The sequence below is a fragment of the Urocitellus parryii genome, chromosome 11 (genome assembly GCF_045843805.1).
Source record: "Urocitellus parryii isolate mUroPar1 chromosome 11, mUroPar1.hap1, whole genome shotgun sequence".
NCBI lineage: Eukaryota > Metazoa > Chordata > Mammalia > Rodentia > Sciuridae > Urocitellus > Urocitellus parryii.
This window is the reverse complement of record NC_135541.1, coordinates 20,181,197-20,201,126: the sequence shown is the minus strand read 5'-3', so window position 1 is coordinate 20,201,126 and position 19,930 is coordinate 20,181,197. Positions and strand designations below refer to the sequence as shown.

Here is a 19,930-nt window from a genome sequence, read left to right as displayed (position 1 = left end):
TCTGGTTTCTCACATCTTCAAAGGGAGACTGTCATGGAGTAGTATGGCTTCTTCATTAACCAGTGCCAGCTCTGGAAAAGCAGAGCTATACCAGCTAGCCACACAGCCATGGGAAATCAGCAAGGCATCCTGCCTGCCTGATGAGGGCTGAGCCATCTTCCCCTTCTGCAAAAACAGCAGCACAGTGATATTTCAGGCTCTCCCTATGTCAGGCTCCTGACATGCATCATACGTAGCTGCAAATCCCAATCATTTTCAACATTTCTTAACTGCTGGGACACCTTTCTCAACACTGTAATTTACCCTCAAGAGAAAAAGGAGCAAAGCACCCTTGCCTTCCCAGAACCATATTCTATTAAATGCCACCCCCTTCCCATATCCCACTAATCTACCTACGCAAAAAAGGAAAGCAAATAACCCTCCTCCAAAGCCCGCAACAGACGGCCACAGTACATATGCCACTGACAAGAACTTTTATTTCTTTTTAATGACATTAAACACAACTGCTACAGGGAAAAAACATGATACAGAGGAGGCACCAAAACTTCAGTTTCATAATTGATCCTGACAACAATGCAAGTAAATCAGGGCCTGTATTAGATGCAGAACTACAGGTTATTTCAGGCTCCTTACTTATAAGTAAACTACTTAAACAGCACATTTTTACTCTGCTTTGTCAAGACCCCCTGTGGTGATAATGTCATCATGGATGAAGAAAGTTAGGTAGGCAGTTAAATGCACATAAAGATTACTCAAACTTAAAAATACAGCAGGAATTCCACCTGAAATACTAGACTTAGAGGGCAACACCAAATACAAGAGATTTGTAGCTCTGAAAAGATTAAAACTCCAGATTCTACCCACTACCATCTTTAAGGCAAATATGCCAGATAATGAGTTTTCTTTGGCTTTTTTATATCTTAAAGAATACCATGTTAACCACTAGAGAACAACTCTCTCCTCCCCCAGTCCAAAAGATTTAATTAAGCTGCTAAAGCTTTGGAAAAACAGAATTATATGAGCTAAGAGGAAATGTGATTGTCACATTGTCTAGTTAACCTGTCACTCATTTAATTTGGCAAAGGCAATGCTCCTATTACACATTCAGTCGTAAACCCTCCAGTACCAGGACAGGAATATGAATCTTAGAGTTCTGCCTAAGCAAAAATGCTGTCTTTTCACTCCTGGGTTGTTTGTGGGAACTAGACTGCTACAATGCTAGCTATTCCAGCTATATTTAATTTTAACTAAAAACTTTGGTCTCAAAAGTGGGTTTGGCATGTCTCACTCCATTAGGCTAATTTAGGACATCCTGGAGAAGTGACCAGTTAAGTAAATGCCAATTATGCCAACTGAAATACAGATTTAGACTACTGCCTTTAAATGGAATTTCTTCATTGCATTTTACTTCCAGAATCTAAAACAAACATCCAAGGAAAAGAGAGTCCTTGATTGGTTAAAAACAGTAAACACTTAGGGATATCTATCCAAATTTATTGGAGGCTTGAATGACTAATCTTCTCCCAAGTCCATTTCTAAAGTGGGTAGAATGTTTAAGATGGGTTACTCACATACAAATATGGGGCTGATAAAACAATACAACCAGAGAGGCTACAGCAACTATGAACAACTTTCACAGAGTGAACAGCAGCAGCATGAATGCCAGACTGCAAAACTTCCTAAAATAATGTCTAGAGCTGTCTGTAAAGAGAGAATAGCAAATTTCTAAGATGTCCATTAAGACAGATGCACAAAGTCTGTCAGCTTTGGTTAGAACACCAAACCTTATGACCAGGTAATGCTTTTGTGCACATGCTCAATCACAATACCATTAGACCCACTTGAATAGTTATGTGAAGGTATACATCCAGGCCTGAAAAAAGAGGAGATGGTAACATTCAGGGTCTAAAGGCACCTGTTAACCAATAATGGAAACAAGTAATAATTCCAAAGTATCTCCCACAGGAGGAAGGCTCCTTGGCTAGTACTCATAAAGTTAGGATTCAGCAGATGAAACTAAAGACCAACTGACATCTCAATGACATTGGGCAGCTCTTCAATAAAGAGAGCAAGGAGGCCGTTCAAAAGAGACATAACCATGTCAAAAAGGATATATAAATACTGCTTTAAGAACCCTAGAGAGCAAAGTGGTCACTGGGGGTGAGGGACAAAAAAAAAGGAAAATCCTTGAAGGAGGACAGAAGACAGTCACAAGACCACAAGGTATTTAACAGAGGTTAGTCAGCAGTATTCTGTCAGAGTTAAGATGTATAAGATTTGTAAACACTATGTGCAAAATAAGTTTAACAGAATGAAAAATCAAAAAATAATAATAAAAACTGGGCTGGGGCTGTAGCTCAGTGGTAGAGTGCTTGCCTAGCATGTGCAAAGCCCTGGGTTCTATCCCCGACACCCCAACATGGGAAGGAGAAGAGTAGCTAATAGGTACAGAAAGGAAAGGATTTACATTTTCAATTTATCCTTTAACAGGATTTTTCTCCTATTCTATTCTACTTAGAATGTCCTGAATTGCCAACTTTAAAATACTGACAGGTATTCAGAGATTCAAATTTAAAAAGAGGGATTGTAAAAAGTGACATATATCCATTCACAAGTCATCAACAATAATTAACACTGGCACATAGCCTGGTAAAGAACCTATTCCTTACAGTAGATTAAAAGATTGACTTCTTTGGGGCACCAGAAGTAGACTTCACCTCTGCCTGTATACAGGTGGGTGTTTTATTAAGCCTGGGTATTTTAGCTTCATGTTGGCTTTCAGGAGGCAGCCACCTTCAACTTAAATAAAAAATTAAAAAAATATATATCACCTTAACACTGCTTATACACAATACACAGACAGGCACACAAAATCAGGAGTGTCTTCATACAAAAAAAAAAAATTCAAGTCAGCAATAAGTATTTCCAAAAGGTGACAAGTTCTTTAAATAAAAATCTTGTGAAAAATAAATTCAAAATATATGAAGCAAAAAACAGCAGAAGAAAATGAGATGCTGCTCTGGACAGGACCCTGGATAGGGACTTTCATTGCTGATGTGATGAGACAAATGGACTGTACAAGTCAGGGAGACGTTGGAACCGATGGTGGCTTCGTTTGTTCCTGTCAACCCACTGATTCAGACTGTATCTTTGCAGAGGTTTCTGTCGGAACCGGGCGTAATTTCTACCAAGAGAGAATAAAAACAGGAAGAATATTTTAGCTGAAATGGCTACATATAAAAAAAGCCAGCACAACTATTTTAAGAATATTTTAACTTCATCAGAAATTAATTTTATATTTTGATTCTCATAATTTTAGAGATTTTATACTATTTTAATTATATAAAAGCCACATTATAAGTACTATTTCCTTCCAACTTTCAAAGCTACCTAATTCCCACATAGGTATTGTGGTGGGATGTGCCACATATATAATGTTCCAAGGAAAACTAATATATAATAGTGTTTAAAAAATTTACTTCCTCCAGAAGTATTTCATTGCTTGCATCAGACCTGTACCTCTAACAGGATCTCACTGTCACATAGCTCAAGGTTGCAAGGTTGCTCAGGACACAGCAGTTAAAATTAGAATAAAATTCCCAGAGAAGGTAAGTCATAATGTGAGTTTTACATCGCAAGTTTAGAGACTGAATAACTACAAGCACAGACTCAAAATTTCTTTCTTTCTTCTTCCAGTACTGGAGACCGAATCCAGTGGCACTTTACCATTTAGCCACATCCTCAACCCTTTTAATTTTTATTTTTAGACAGGGACTTGTTAAATTGTTGAGGCTGGTCTCAAACTTGCAATCCTTTTGTCTCAGCCTCCAAAGGGAGATTGGAGCCACTACACCCAGTTCACAATAAAGTTTTCTGAGAGTCTCCTTTAGTCATGTGCTGGGTGAGGATTCTAAGACTGAGATAATCTGACCCCAATCTCAACTCCAAAACTGTACTAATAACCACCTAGCAAATGATTTAAAAAGATGTAAATTCTTAACTCTTCTTTCCTCAACTTAATGACTTAGAATCCTTGGAGTCATGACCTAGACATCTGTACCTGATGTTTACCTGTCACTATATGCAAGTACTTGCTGAATTCTTTAAATACCTCATTTCACTGAATGCTACTGAAATCCTCTGGGAAAGTATTCTCATTTAATTCCTGTACAAGTAAGGAAACTAAGCCTCATGTTAAGTTGTGCAAGGTCATATAGTACGGTAAAGAAAAGAGCTTGGATCTGAATTCACATCTGACTCCAAAATTTATTTAGTAACAAGTACACTGCATATATTTTTGGTGTTGTTGTTTTGCCCCAGCACATGCTAAGCAAGGCCTTGCACATGCTAAGCAAGCACTCTATCACTTGAGCTACACCTTGAGCCCAACACTGCCTTGATTTTTGAGAAACGCTATGATTTTGACAACTATAGAGGAAACACGAGTATAGGCCCTGAAGGGAAAACATTTCTGACATTTAAAAACAAAAAGAAAGCAGTGTAATCAGAACAGAGTGAGCAACAGCAAGAGTAGTAGGTGATGAGGTTGGAGAGCTTAGGCCAAGGCACATAGGCCTTTGGAGAGGACTGTGAGGATGGGAAGATAGAATATGAGAAGTTATCAAGCAAAGCAGAGAAATTTATTATTTAAAGAGAATTTTATTCATATTCTCTGGCTGCTGAGTTTGAGAACAGTAGACAGGCAAGGGCAGAAGAAGGGAAATTTTATTTTATCTTATTTGGGTACCAGGGATTGAGCTCAGGGACCTCTGAGCCACATCCCTAGCTCTATTTTGTATTTTATTAGAGACAGGGTCTCACTGAGTTGCTTATGCCTCACTAAATTGTTGAGGTTGGCTTTGAACTCAGTTGATCCTCCTGCCTCAGCCTCCGAGCCACTGAGATTACAGATATGTGCTACTGTGCCCAGGTAAAAAGGGAAATATTTAGGATTCTTGCAATAATCCAGGTGAAATGGTCAGATTTTCGATATGTACATAGAGCCAATAGGATTTGCTAATGGATTTAATAAGGGAAGAAATAGGAGTCAAAGATGACTCTAAGGTTTGTGAGTGACTGAAATCAATTTGTAAAGCTGCACTGCATCAAGAATCCAGATTTTGGAACTAGAAAGATCTTTTGACATCAATTAGTCCAACATCTACTGATGACTAAAGAAGTGAAGTGACTTGTTCAAAATCACACAGCTAGTTAAATATTGCTAAGCTAGTATTAGAACCCAGGTTCCCTGAAATTCAGTATAGTTCTTATTTCATTCTACTGCAAGGTTTCATTTTCCACCTCTGAAATGACAACCCCAACAATTACAACCCCAGCTCCCCACCACATTCCCCTTGCAGCCAAGTTTTACCCTTTTCTTCCCTCTAATTACCCACTCACCGCATGGTGAGATCCGAAGGATGCTGCCGATTCATCAAAGCATACAGCTCCCCCGAGGTACCTGTGATACAGAGGGATCATGGTTAGGAACTACTATGTCAGCCTAGATCAAAGTAATTATTTTTAGGGAGAGAAAACAGGCACCGGTCCCAATAATATCTCCTTGTGATTATCACAAGCAGTTGACACAAAAGCTACAAGCCAGAGTAGGGAGCTTGCTCTTAGATGATGATGGTGAAGCAGCAATGGCAGCCACTATTCATTCATTCAATATTTATTACCTCCTGCAATACATAAGGAATTGGTCCATAGGAATATGGCATGAACAAGACACTGTACCTGCCTTCAGTGAAGTTTATACAGGAGACAGGTGATTCTAAAACAGTGTGATAAATAAAATGATAGAAGAAATATAGGCTGCTACTGAGACTGGGAAGTGGGGATAAGGGAAAGCCTATCCAAGGGAAGTAAACCGTAACAGGGATCTGAAGGATGTATAGAAATTAGTGAGGTAAAGAGTAGGAGGTTGGGTATCAAAAGAAAGAGCTAATACAAGGTCCAGAGACAAAAAGATAGCAAAAAACATTCAAGTAGCAAGAGGAGTTTAGAACAGATGGAGGTGGGTGCTCCTTGCTAACAAGAAAAATTGCTAGAGACAATTTCTAAAATACCTGGGAGTCTGGCAATGTACTAGGCACATTTATAAACTTATTATATTAAAATTAAAAATGTAAAAAAAAAATCTTAGAGATGTTATTAACATCATTTCAGAGATGGGAAGTTGTAGTTCAGGGAGATATATTAGCCATAAATGCTTACTCATTCGACTAGCTCCCATGTGACATCGTGTTCTTGCCAATATGTGATAATGCTAGTTTTGCACTTAAGGGCTAAGACTTAGTATTTTATTTCTGCTTGTTGAGATTTTAGCCTAATTTCTCTAGACCAATGACTCTCAAATTTTAATATGACTTATATCAAATTGGATGGGTTTTAAGACAGATTGATGGTATATATCCATTTTTGATTATGTAGATCTGGGATAGGGCCTAAGGATACACATTCCTGAAATATTCTCAGAGTTGCTGATACTACTGGTCTGAGAACCCCACTCTGAAAACCACCATCCTAGACAATGAAGACCTAGTTTACATATTTCTCATTATCTTTGCTATTACTCTTTCAGGTACCAAGAGCAATTTAGGCTACAGACTATCTTCTCAAATTCTAGTAAAGATAAAATTTAACTTTTAGGATCAGTATATTTGAAATTTCAAGCAAAGCTCTGTAGAAAAAATATATACTTTGAAATTAGGCAGACTTGAGTTAAAATTTTTTTTTTTTTTTTTTTTTTTTTTTTTTTGGTACGAGGGATTTAATTCAGGGGCACTTGACTTGACCACTGAGCCACATCACCCCCAGCCATATTTTGTATTTAGAGACAGGGTCTCACTGAGTTTCTTAGAACCTCACTTTTTGCTGAGGTTGGTTTTGAGCTATAGATCCTCCTGTCTTGGCCTCCAGAGCTACTGGGGATCACAGGTGTGCACCACGGCACCAGCTTGAGTTAAAATTCTAATCCAACCACTAACTAGCTTTGTGACTCTAAGCAAATCATTTTACTACTTCTTTTATTTTTGGTGGTGCTAGGGATTGAACCAGGGCCTTGTGAATGCTAGGCAAGCACTCAACCAACGGAATTATACCCCAGCACCATTTTACTTCTTTGAGCCTCACTTTACTCATTTACCAAAAGCAGACAATAATACTATTTAGTTTGAAGTTGAGTACTGAGAATACTGTACATAAAAGACCTAGCACAGCTGGGGATGTAGCTTAGTGGTAAAGAACTTGACTGGCTTGCCAACTATTGTTATGGAGTTAGAACCTCAGGCTTATGTTAACTTGAAGAGACTCTTCAAACCCTTTGATAATCATCTTCTATTTATAAGGAAAAATGTTTATTAAATGGACCCATCTACATGTGAACTATATGATATGCTTTATAACACCAGAAATTTTTTCTAACCATATGAGATAGTATTTTTCAGAAAAAAATTTATAAACTTATTACATTAAAATCAAAAGTTTCTGTGCAGCAATGTAGTAAAACATTACCATGGTACCTCACTAATATGGAAAATTTTATTTATTTATATGCAGTGCTAAGAATTGAACCCAGTTCCTCACACATGCTAGGCAAGTACGCCCCTACTGAGCTACAACCCCAGTCCTGTAATTTTTATGTGTCAGGTGGACCTGATGGCATACACCTGTAATCCTCATGACTGGGGAGGCTGAGTAGGAGGATCTTAAGTTGGAGGCCAGCTTATGTAACTTAGTAAAACCCTCTCTCAAAAAAAAAAAAAAAAAAAATTTTTTTTTGGTGCTTGGGGACTTGAACCCAGGGCCTCAAGCATGCTAGGCAAGCACTTTACCACTGAGCCACATCCCCAGCCTCCATCTCTCAAAATTAAAAAAAAAAAAAAAAAAAAGGAACTGGGAATGTAGCTCAGTGGTAGAGTGCTCCTGGTACAAGGAAAAAATAAAGTTTCTGTGGTGCTAAAAAAAAAAAAAAAAAGCATAATCAATGGTGAAAGATAATTTACAAAATGAAAAATATTGGGAAGAAAACATTTGGTTCAAGTTTAGTGTCCTTCAAAGATAAGTCTTCACTAAAAAAAGAGATTTAAGGGCTGGGGATATAGCTCAGTTGGTAGAGTGTTTGCCTTGCATGCACAAGGCCCTGAGTTCAATCCCCAGTAACACACACACAAACACACACACACACACACACACACACACACACACAAAAAGATTTAGGACATGAATAGACAATTCTCAAGTAATGCAAATAATCAATAAACACACTGACAAGACTATTTAACCTAAAAATGGAAAGAAAATATTACTCTTACTCCTTAAAGGAACATAAATCCAAAATGAGTTTTCCCTTTAAAAGAAGTGACAGATTAGGAAATGCCTTGCCAGAGCTCGGGGCAGTGGGGCATGCCTAGTTTTACTAGGAAAGCCGAGACAAGATCACTTGAGCCTGGGATTCCAGGCCAGCTTCAACAAACAGCAAGACTCTTTTCAAAACTTTTAAAATTTCCTTGCCTGCTGGATTTGTTGAGCTAAAACCCAAAGTCTCAATTCAAATTGCCTTTCTTATACCCTACTCTCACATTGCTAGCACCTCTAATCTTCCAAAAAGGACATTTCAGTGGGAATGGGAAAAAAATCAGTTTTGTAAAAATTTCAAGACATTTTTCCTGTCAAAGCACCACCAAATGAGGGCTGGCAACAGAAATTCTGTGTCCATCAAAATGAAAACACAGATTATTTGTAGACCATGTCCTTCAGCTCACTCATTTCTAACATCTGGATTCTACAAGACTGCCCAGGGAGTGGGGACAAGGTATACTATAAACTTGCTATAAAGAAACAAATTTATATTCAACAATGAAAAGACTAGCCCATTTGGCCACAGGAGTCTGCTATTTAAATATTCAACTGCTAGGAGTCAATGTCAAGCAATAGCAATTTATACCTATTTACCACATATCAGGCATTCTCTTGTGTGCTTTACATATTTTTTTCATTAACTTTTTTTTCCCCAACAATCTTGTTTCCCCATCTCACAGACAAAACTGCTAAAAATTATAAATAGAGGGCTTGGGCTGGGGCTCAGTGGTAGAGCGCCCGCCTCACATGCTTGAGGCATTGGGTTCAATCCCCAGCACCACAAAAACAAACAAACAAACAAAGAGATAATAGGCAGAGAAAAAGGAGGCTGAGGCTGGAGGACTGCAAGTTCAAAGCCAGCCTCAGCAATTTAACAAGGCTCTAAAAGCAACTTAACAAGACCTAGTCTCAAATTAAAAAGGATTGGATGTGGCTCTGTGGCTAAGCACCCCTGGTACCGAAGAAAGAAAAAGAAACTGGGGATGTAATTCAGTGGTTAGTGAAGTACTCCTGGGTTCAATTCCCAATTTAAAACAAAACAAAACAAAAAAAAAAGAAATGTTAGGTTTTTTTTTTTTTTCATTTGCACTAAGAGCTTACTGTTAAGACTATAGTAACTCTTATATTAATAAGACATAATGATCTAGAGATGATGGGCTAATATATTAAGTACTTCTTATATGTCAGGCTCTGCTAAATGCTTTACAGATATTCTATTACTGAAGTCTAACAACCATAGTGTTTTTTTAAAAATATTTTTTTAGTTCTAGGTGGACACAATATCTTTATTTTGATTTTATGTTGTGCTGAGAATCGAAGCCAGTGGCTCATGCATGCTAGGCGAGCGCACTACCACTTGAGCCACATCCCCCCATAGTGATTTTTAAAAATACAATTTTATTATTGTTGTTGTTTTAGTTGTAGTTGGACACAATACCTTTATTTTATTTATTTATTTTTATGTGGTGCTGAGGATCGAACCCATAGAGTACGTGCTCTACTGCTGGGGCACAACCGCACCTCCATCCATGGTGTTTTTTTTTTTTTTAATTTTTTTCCTATTCATGAGTAAACCATAAAGTTTAGAAAACATAATCATCTATCACTAGGAAATGGTAAAGCCAGAATTCAAACCCAGGTAGGGGTGAAAATCCAAAAGCCTCATTTAAGCTCATAGCTTCAACCTCTTCTTCCTCCAAATTTAGAGATGCTAACAAGAATGGGAACATTTAAATTTTCTCTTCACAGTCTCTTAACAGATGGGCTTTCTTGGACCAACAATCAGTATCATGTGTTTATTTTAAGTTGCAGCTAAAAGGTACTGAAAACTGTCCTTTGTTTTGTGCCTAAGAATAAAAATTAAGATGACTACCCCCAACATTTTAGGAATGAGATCAGTAATTCATACAAGTCTTAATCTATAATTATAAAGTTGACTGGTTTAAGGGAAAAGTCAATTTAATAATTGTTCTTAATAAATTAAAAAGTGAATTACTATATCATAAGGAGAGGAGAATGGATAATCCTGAGTGTCTGCTATTACAAAAGTTTTATAGGCTGGCATACTTTGTACCACGACTCCAGTTAGTGAAGTGTGGTACATGATCAAAGAACAGAGTATCTCTCAACTGCTAATGACTAGAAGGTGGCCTGGCACAACAGGTCATTAAATGAATCAGACACTCTCCTTTGGAATGTCAGCTTTAGTAAAGAGGATGAAAGAGCAGGAGAGAAAGAATAGCACCCAGGATTCTAGGAGAGTCGTCCCTACAGAGAGCTAATAGAGCAGCAGAGGCTCTGTCCATAGAGACAAATTAGGGAAAATATGAAAAGAGAGTCACCCATTTCTGAGGGGACAAGGAGTTTGGCTCTATGGCTGATTCCTTTCACTGAGGCCTGTCTATGCTGTTGAGAGTCTTTTTTTTTTTTTTTTTGTAAATCTTTCAAACTCAGTTATTTAAAAGTAATTATAATATTTCTACTTCATGTAATCTAAAATACCTAATACAGAAAAGGGAACAAAAGGGAATGAAGAAGGAAAGAGAAAAAATTTGATCCAGGGGCATAGACTACTGCTTTTATAAATAGAAAGCAAAATAGGAGGAATAAAAAGAAAAAAAAATAGTAGAAAGCAGGAATGCAAACATGTCAACTCTACCTCAATAAAACTAATGATACAAATCTTGACTGGTTCTCTTTGCACACAAAGCAAAAAGTAAAAACAAAACAAAACAAAAAAACAAAAACCTATTATACAGCTCATTGCTGAAGTGCTATATTATAGAGGGGATACTGAACGATATACAATGTCCTCAGAAATCCTGGCAAATGCAGAATCAGAATTTATATAACCACTGCTGCTTATGATCTTCAATAAAAATCAAAACAAGACTTCCACTTCTAGTCAAAATGAATGGGCGATTTAACCACCCACTGTAAGAAACTAGAAACTGGGCAAAATATATAAAACAATTTTGTTAAATCTATTCAGAGCTGGATGTGGTGGCACACATTTATAATCCCTGCTTCTCAAGAGGCCGAGGAGAGGATCAAAAATTACAAGTTGGCCTGGGTAACTTAGCAAGACCCTTGTCTCATAATAAAATAAAAAGCACCAGGGGTGCATTTAGTGGAAGAGCACTTACTAGCATGAACAAGGCCCTGGGTTCAATCCCCAGTACCACAAAAAACAAACACAAAATAACACTAAAAAATCCTATTCAGAATGTGATCCCTGAGGGATCAATTGGGATGAGTGAAACTTTACAGTTTGTAAAATACTTTTTTTTTTCCATGCTAAGGATCAAACCCAAGGTCTTCCACATTCGAGGCAACCCAAGGTCTTCCACATTCGAGGCAAGCAGTCTTACCACTGAGCTACATCCCCAGCCCCCAAAACAAACACTACCCCCGCCCCCCGTTTTTTGGTACTGGGGATTGAACCCAGGGGCATTCTGACACTGAGCTATATTCCCAGTCCTTTTTATTTGAGACAAGTTCTCACTAAATTGCTAATGCTGGCCTGGAATTGATAGTTGCTGGGATTACAGGTTTGCACCACTGCCCCAGCAACACTTCTAAATACAAGAAAGAAGAGACTATACCACCCATAGACCTGCACACACACACACACAAAAAAAAGGAACTCCACAGGCAAAAGGAAAATAATACCAGATGGAAATTTGAGTCTATAGAAAAGGGATCAAAATCAAAAGCACTGGAAATGGTAAATATGTGAGCAAATACAGTGGACTATTCCCATTTTAAAAAGTTTTTAAAAGCTAGACAAGGTAACACACACCTGTAATCCCAGTGACTTGGAGACTGAGGCAGGAGGATTACAAGTTTGAGGCCATTCTCAGCAATTCGGCAAGGCCCAAAACAACTTACTGAGATCATACCTCAAAATAAAAATTAAAAAGTGCTGTGAATATAGCTCAGGGGTAAAGTACCCCTGGTTAAATCCGTAGAATGTATGTATGTATGTATAAATAAATAAAATAGTCTTTAAGCCAGGCGTGGTGATGTGTACCTGTATTCCAAGCTACTTAGGAGGCTGAGGCAAGGCAAGAGGATGGCTTGAGCACAGGAGTTTTGAGGCCCAATCTGGGTATCATAGAGAGACGTCATCTCAAAAAAACCCAAAAACTCCTTAATGAATGCCACTATCATATATAGGTGTAATACAATAATAAAACATTAAAAGATAATTGATTATGGCAAAAAATATTGAAGAGCTGTATAATATATGTATAAAAAGTGTATAAAAACAATAACACATACACAAAAAAGTAAGCTTGGAAGTATATCTTCTCAGGACCTTAAATTATATGTTAAGTAATGTTATTTAAAGAGAGACTATGATAAGTCAAAGATGCATACTGCAAACACAGAGCAACAGTCAAAGTGTGTCCAAATATCCCTGGGATCCCAAGACCCTTCTGAGGATTCAAAAGGTCAAAATTATTTTCATAACAAAACTAAGATGTTATTTGTCTTTTCCATTTGCATTATCTCACAAGTGTATGGTAGCATTTTCCAGAGGCTATACGATATATTAGGGAATGCACAATCTGCACAATCATGTAGAAAAATCTGCAGTCTCGTGAAGTCAGACATTAAAGATACTTGAAAATTTTCTTATGTAATCTCCCTAAATGGGCCGGCTTTGAACTTGCAATCCTCCTGCCTAACCTCCCAAGCCACTGGGATTACAGATGTGCCACCGCAAGTAGCTATGGAAAGTGTTGTTGTTGTTGTTGTTTTTAATAATCCTAAACCTTTACTTAGTTATATTATATCCCATTGAGATCACAGTCATCTTAAAAACAAAAATTAATCTTTTGGTGTACAACCAGAGATGTGAAAAATTGTGCTCTATATAAATTTTAATGCAAAAATATTTAACAATTATTTAAAATATTTTCAAAAATTAAAAAAAAAGGAAAATTTATTTTTTTTAAGAGAGAGAGACAGACTCTGAGAGAGAGAGAGAGAGAGAGAATTTTCTTTTTTTTTTTTTAAGAGAGAGAGTATATATTTAGTTAGTTTTCGGCGGACACAACATCTTTGTATGTGGTGCTGAGAATCGAACCCGGGCCGCACACATGCCAGGCGAGCGTGCTACCACTTGAGCCACATCCCCAGCCCCCCCCAAAAAGGAAAATTTAAAAAAAAATTGATCTTTTGGGGCTGAGGTTGTGGCTCAGTGGTATAGCACTTGCGTGGGGCACTGGGTTCGATCCTCAGTACCACACAAATAGACAAAATAAAAAGGTTGGTACATTCTGTGTGTATTTTAAAAATGGATTTTTTGAACATAACTTTATTTATTTTTTTTTTATTTTTATTTTTTAAAGAGAGAGTGAGAGAGGAGAGAGAGAGAGAGAATTTTTAATATTTATTTTTTAGTTCTCGGTGGACACAACATCTTTGTTGGTATGTGGTGCTGAGGATCGAACCCGGGCTGCACGCATGCCAGGTGAGCGCGCTACCGCTTGAGCCACATCCCCAGCCCTGAACATAACTTTAAATGAGTTCAAGTCTAGCCTATTTTGTCATTCTAACATGGAATAACATAAGAGGCAGAGCCTTATCTCAGGTAAGGTGAAGATCTTGACAAATAACACGACACAACATTATATCAATTGAACAAAGGCTAAGAAAGCTTTTTAGGGAGAGGTTTTTTGGGTTTTGTTTTTTAAATAAAATCACATATATTAACATGCAGTGGGCCTATTGTTATTTTAAAATGCACTCATATTTTAATAATTTATTAATTCTAATTTTAATATGGTTATGTATAGATATTATCCACCTAAACCAAAATACTCTTGATATCTTCAATCCAAAAGCTTTTCTCTACTACCTAAGAACAACCACTACAATTACAACAAAGAGGTATAGGTAGTAAGGGAAATGTGGAGATAAAATGGAGTACTCAAAAATAAAGAGAGCTAGGAAATGATGAAATAAAATATAAAGAATACACAGAAAAAAAATGTAGCAAGATGGTAGTTTTAATACCAACCATATTAGATAACCACTAAATGTGGACTAAAATTCCAGTTAAAAAACTGAGATTGTATATATTTTAAAAGATAACAGACCCAGCTATAAACTGTGTATAAGCTATGCTTAAAGGCACAGGGTAAAATGATGAAAACACATATCATGCAAATGTTAATCAAAAGAAAGCAGGAATGGCTATGTTAATTTCAATGTAGACTATCAAACAATGAATAAGACAGAGGTAAAAAGAAATAGTTCATCATAATAAAGGGATCAATTTATCAAGACCATGTAAGTGTTCTAAATGTATATGCATCCAATAGCACAGTTTCAAATACATGAGGAGGAGCTGGAGGTGCAGCTCAGAGGCAGAATGCTTGCCTGGCATGTACAAGGCCCTGGGTTCCATCCCCAGCACTGGGGGTGGGGGTGGGGTAGGAGGGTGGGGACTGGCAGAACTAAGAGAAGATACAAAGCCACAATTAGTGTCAAAGATATGAACACCCCTCTTTTATTACATACTATAGGGTTGGGTACAGTGGCACACACATGTAATGCCCAGCAGCTCAGGAGGCTGAGGTAGGAGGATCACAGGTTCAAAGCCAGCCTCAGCAACTTTGTGAAGACCTAAGCAACTTAGTGAGACCCCGTCTCTAAAGAAAAAATAAAAGGGCTGGGGATGTGGCTCAGTGATTAAAGCCCCTGGGTTTAATCCCTGGTACCAAAAAATAAAAAGCCAGAATTACCATAACACTTAAAGCAGACAAAAACTAAAGACGAATGCTCCTCAAAATCAATAACAAAATTCCTTTTATAAAAGCTATTAGCAAGCCAGGTATGGTGGTACATGCCTGTAATCCCAGCTAACAGGAAGTTGAGGCAAGAGGATTGGAAGTTGTTAGCTTGAACAATTTAGCCAAGTCCCCACATCTCAAAACAAAAAAATAAAAAGGATAGGGGATGTAGCTCAGTGGTAGAACATCCCTGAGTTTAATTCCTAGTACTGAAATTCCTAGTACTGAAATGTATGAATGAATGAATGAACGAACGAACGAACAAACAAACAAAAAGTATTAGCAAAGTGAATTCAGGACAATTCATTAAAACCAAGTGAGTTCTGAACACAGTAGTGCATGCCTGTAATCCCAGCGGCTCAGAAGGCTGAGGCAGGAGGATTGAGAGTTCACAGCCAACTTCAGCAATGGTGAGATGCTAAGCAACTCAGTGAGTGAGACCCTGTCTTTAAATAAAATACAAAATAGGGCTGGGGATGTGGCTCAGTGGTCAAGTACCCCTAAATTAAATCCCCAGTACCCCCCCAAAAAAACACCTGAGTTAATCCCATGAATGCAAGTTAGCCTAATAATTAAAAACTCAAAAACTGTAAGGTACACAGAATAAAGGAAAAACACTATTATGACCTTCTAAATAAATGCAGAAAAAAATGTACCTGACAAAATTAACCACTCATTCATGATAAAAAAATCACAAATAAAAATTCTATAAATAGGGCTGGAGTTGTTGGCTCAGTGGCAGAGTGCTTGCCTTGCACATGTGAAGCACTGGGTTTACTCCTCAACACCACATAAAAATAAACAAAGATGTATTAAAACAGGGGCTGGGGATGTGGCTCAAGCAGTAGAGCGCTCGCCTGGCATGCGTGCGGCCCGGGTTCGATCCTCAGCACCACGTACAAAGATGTTGTGTCCGCCAAAAACTAAAAAATAAATATTAAAAAATTCTCTCTCTCTAAAAAAAAAAAAAAGATGTATTAAAACAAACAAACAAACAAGCTCTACAAACAGAAGGGTAGAAAGGGGTTTCCTCAACCCAATAAAGGGCACTTATAATAAACTTATAGCTAATATCATGCTTAATGTACTAGAGATTCTAGCCAATACAATAAGACAAGAAAAAAGGCTTATAAACTAGAAAGAGAGAAACTACCTTTATTTACAGATAATATACCAATGTTATAGGTAACATACCAAATGCTGAAAAATCTCTTAAAAGTAGAAGAAAAATTTAGTATGGTTTGTATAATATAAAGTAAAAAAAAAATCAATTAAATTTCTGTATACTAGCAATAATCAACTGGAAATAGAAACTTTAAAAAATATTATTTACAGGGGCTAGGGCTCAATGGTAGGGCACTTGCCTAGCATGAGTGATGCACTGGGTTTCAGTGATTCTCAGCACCACATACAAAACAAATAATACTCATGAATAAATTTAGCAAGACACATGTTAAGACCTGTTCAACACTGCTAAGAGAAATTAAGTGCAGCGGGGGAGGGGTCATGGGGGTAGGAAAGATGGTGGAAGGGGATGAACATCATTACCCTAGGTACACGTATGATTGCACAAATGGTGTTGAACCCTACTTTGGGTAAAATCAGAGAAGTCAAAAATTGTGCTCTGTTTGTGTACAATGAACAGAAGATCATTCTGCTGTTATGTATATAACTGATTAGAATAAAATTAAAAATTAAAAAATTAAATGCATGCATAAATGGAGAAATATATCTCGTTCACAGTTCAATATTGTTATGTCAATTCTCCCAAAACTGATTTATAGATTCACAACAATAGCAATGAAATACCCAGTATTTCAAACAAAATGATGAGCGGATTCGTAACAAGAATGGAAATCCAAAGGACTAAAACAATTTCAAGATTTAATATGAAGTTCTGGTAATCAAGAGTGTGATACTAGCAAAAGAACAGGCATATGTATCAATGGAACAGAACAGATAATTCAGATATAAACCTATGGACAGGATAGGTTTTGGTTTTTGTTTGTATCAGGGATTGAACTCAGGGACACTCAACCACTCAGTCTTTTTTTGTATTTATTTAGAGACAGGGTCTCACTAAGTTGTTTAGGGCCTTGCAAAGTTGGTGAGGTTGGCTTTAAACTTGAAATCCCCCTGCCTCAGCCTCCCCAAACACTTGGTATTACACACATGCACCACCACACCCGGCATACCAGGCATTTAACCAAGAGGCACTTTACCAATGAGCTACATGCCCAGTCTTTTTTATTTTTTATCTTGAGAAAGAGTCTTACTAAGTTGCTGAGGGCCTTGCTAATTTGCTGAGGCTGGCCTCAAATTTGTGATATTCCTGTCTCAGCCTCCCAAATTACTGGGATTACAGGCATTTGCTACTGAACCCAGCTAAAAAAAGGATCTTTTTTTTTTTTTAGTACCAGATATTGAACCCAGGGGTGCTTAATCACTGAGCCAACCTTTGTTATTATTTTATTTATTCCCCAACCCTTTTTATTTATTATTTTGAGACAGGGTCTCACTAAATTGCTTAGGGCCTCACTAAATTGCTGAGGCTGGCTTTGAACTTGCAATCTTCCTGCCTCAGCCTCTGAAGCCACTGGGATTATAGGTCTGTGCCACAATGTCTTGAAGATTATTCTTTTAATAAATGGTCTAGGACAACTGGATATCCATATGCCAAAAAAGAAAAGAAACAAAATATCCCCTAAGTCTTTATAAAAGTCACAAAAATTTGTATAAAAAAACTTTGAAAAAATTGTTTAGCAGTTCTTGTAAAATGAAACTATATATAAATTAGTAATTCTAATTATTTAACTTAAGAAATGAAGACACACGTAGACACGAAAACTCATGTAGGAATGTTCATAGATTCTTTATTAATAATAGCCAAACACAACTAACACAAATATTCATCAACATGTAACCAGATTAAACTGTGGCACATTAAAACAGGAAAATAGAAAATTCAGCAGTAAAAGTAAAGAACCACTAGACTGGGGGTATAGTTCAGTGATAGAGGACTTGGTTTGCATGCTTGAGGCTCTAGGTTCCATCCCCAGCAATGGAAAAACAAACATGGATAAATCTCAAAAACATTGTCCCAAGTAAGATAAACCAGACACAAAAGAAAACTTACTGTATGATCCCATTTATATAAAATTCTAGAAAAGACAAATCTAAACTATAGGGGAACAAAGGAAAAAAAAAAAAAATCAATGCTTTCCCAGTGCTAGGGTGGAGACAGGGACCAGAGTGATAAACTTGGAGAACACAGGAAATTTCAGGGAGAATAGGGAGGCAACATTCTACCAATCTTGATTATTGTGGTTAACTTCACAGGTGCATACATGTGTCAAAACTTACCAAAATGTACACTTAAAATGGGTGCATTTATTTCATGTAAAGTATACCTTAATAAACTTGATTTTTTTAAAAAAAAAAAAAAGTCAAGGCAAACTTTCAGATACACAAAGCAGGTGGACTTTTTGATTTTAGTTCCTCTTGCTCCTAATATCCCTCACTAAATCAGAAGTCTCAAATCAATAACCTCAGCAACCATCTAAAGAAATTAGTAAGCAGAAGAAAGGAAATAATAAACATCAGAATAGTGGGCTAGGGTGCAGCATTTGCCCTGAATGCATGAGACCCTGGGTTCAAACCCCAGCACCACAAATAAAAAACAAAAATAAAATAAAAATCAGAATATAAATCAAAGAAATAGAGCTGGCACAACACTGTAACACACCTGTAATCCCAGCTATTCAAGAAGCTGAAGCATGAGAATCACAAGTTTGAGGGCAGCTTAGGTACCTCAGCAAGACCCTGTGCCAAAATATACTTTTTTAAATACTTGAGACATAGCTGCATGGTAGAGCACTTATCTAATATACACAAAAGTGCAAGGTCCTAGGTGGGACTCCCAGTACCACACACACGCACACACACACACACACACAAAAAAAAAAAAAAAAGAAAAGAAAAAGAAAAAATATCCAAGAGAAACCTATAGGCCACAAGAGTTAATGGGGAAAGACTCAATATTTTTCAAAGACAAGGTAACAATCTCTTTACTCGTATTCAGCATTGTAGTGGAGTGCAGTAAGACAAGAAAAGCAAATGATATGCAAGTTAGATAGAAACAAGTAAAAATGTATTTATTTTGCAGACAACAAATCATCTATGTAGAAAATCTGACGGAATCTATAAAAGATTAGTAAAACTAATGGGTGAATTTAGGTAAGATTGCAGAATTCAAAATCAATAGTCAAAACTCAATTAAATTTCTTCTTCTTTTTGGTAATGGGTACTGCACCCAGAGGCGCTCTACCATTGAGCTATATCTCCAGCCCTTTTTAATATTTGAGACAGGATATAACTAAAATGCTGAGGCTGGCCTTAAATTTAAGAACGTCTTGCTACAGCTTCCCAAGTCATTAATATAACGCATGCACAACACCAGCTAAAATCATATTTATTTATTTACTTATTTCTATGGTCTTGGGGATAGAACCTAGGGGTGCTTTATCACTAAGCTACCTACATTCCAAGTCCCTTTTATTTTTCAATATTCAGACAGGGTCTCACTAGGTTGTTAATGCTGGCCTCAAACTTGCAATTCTCCTTATTCAGCCTCAGAGTTGCTGGCATTACAGATGTGTGTCACTGCTCAGTTAAAACTTCTGTTCTTTAAAAGACACTGTTAAGAGGGGCTGTAGTTGTGGCTCAGCGGTAGAGCACTTGCTTGGCACGGGCAAGGCCCT

At 37.2% G+C, this 19,930-nt stretch overlaps 1 protein-coding gene across 4 annotated transcripts in view; it reads right to left on the bottom strand.

The window, feature by feature from the left end:
- Positions 1-473: 473 nt before the first annotated feature.
- S100pbp (S100P binding protein) overlaps positions 474-19,930 on the bottom strand; it is a 41,627-nt gene continuing 22,170 nt past the window's right edge. For 3 of the 4 annotated variants that reach the window (XM_026406802.2, XM_026406804.2, XM_026406803.2), the window contains 2 exons: positions 5,401-5,461; positions 474-3,184 (listed from right to left, as the gene is read on the bottom strand). In XM_026406802.2, coding sequence (XP_026262587.1) covers positions 3,046-3,184; positions 5,401-5,461 — 200 coding nt within the window. In that variant the 3' untranslated portion in view covers positions 474-3,045. The remainder of the gene's footprint in view (positions 3,185-5,400; positions 5,462-19,930) is intronic. The other variant, XM_026406805.1, reaches the window with a different exon arrangement.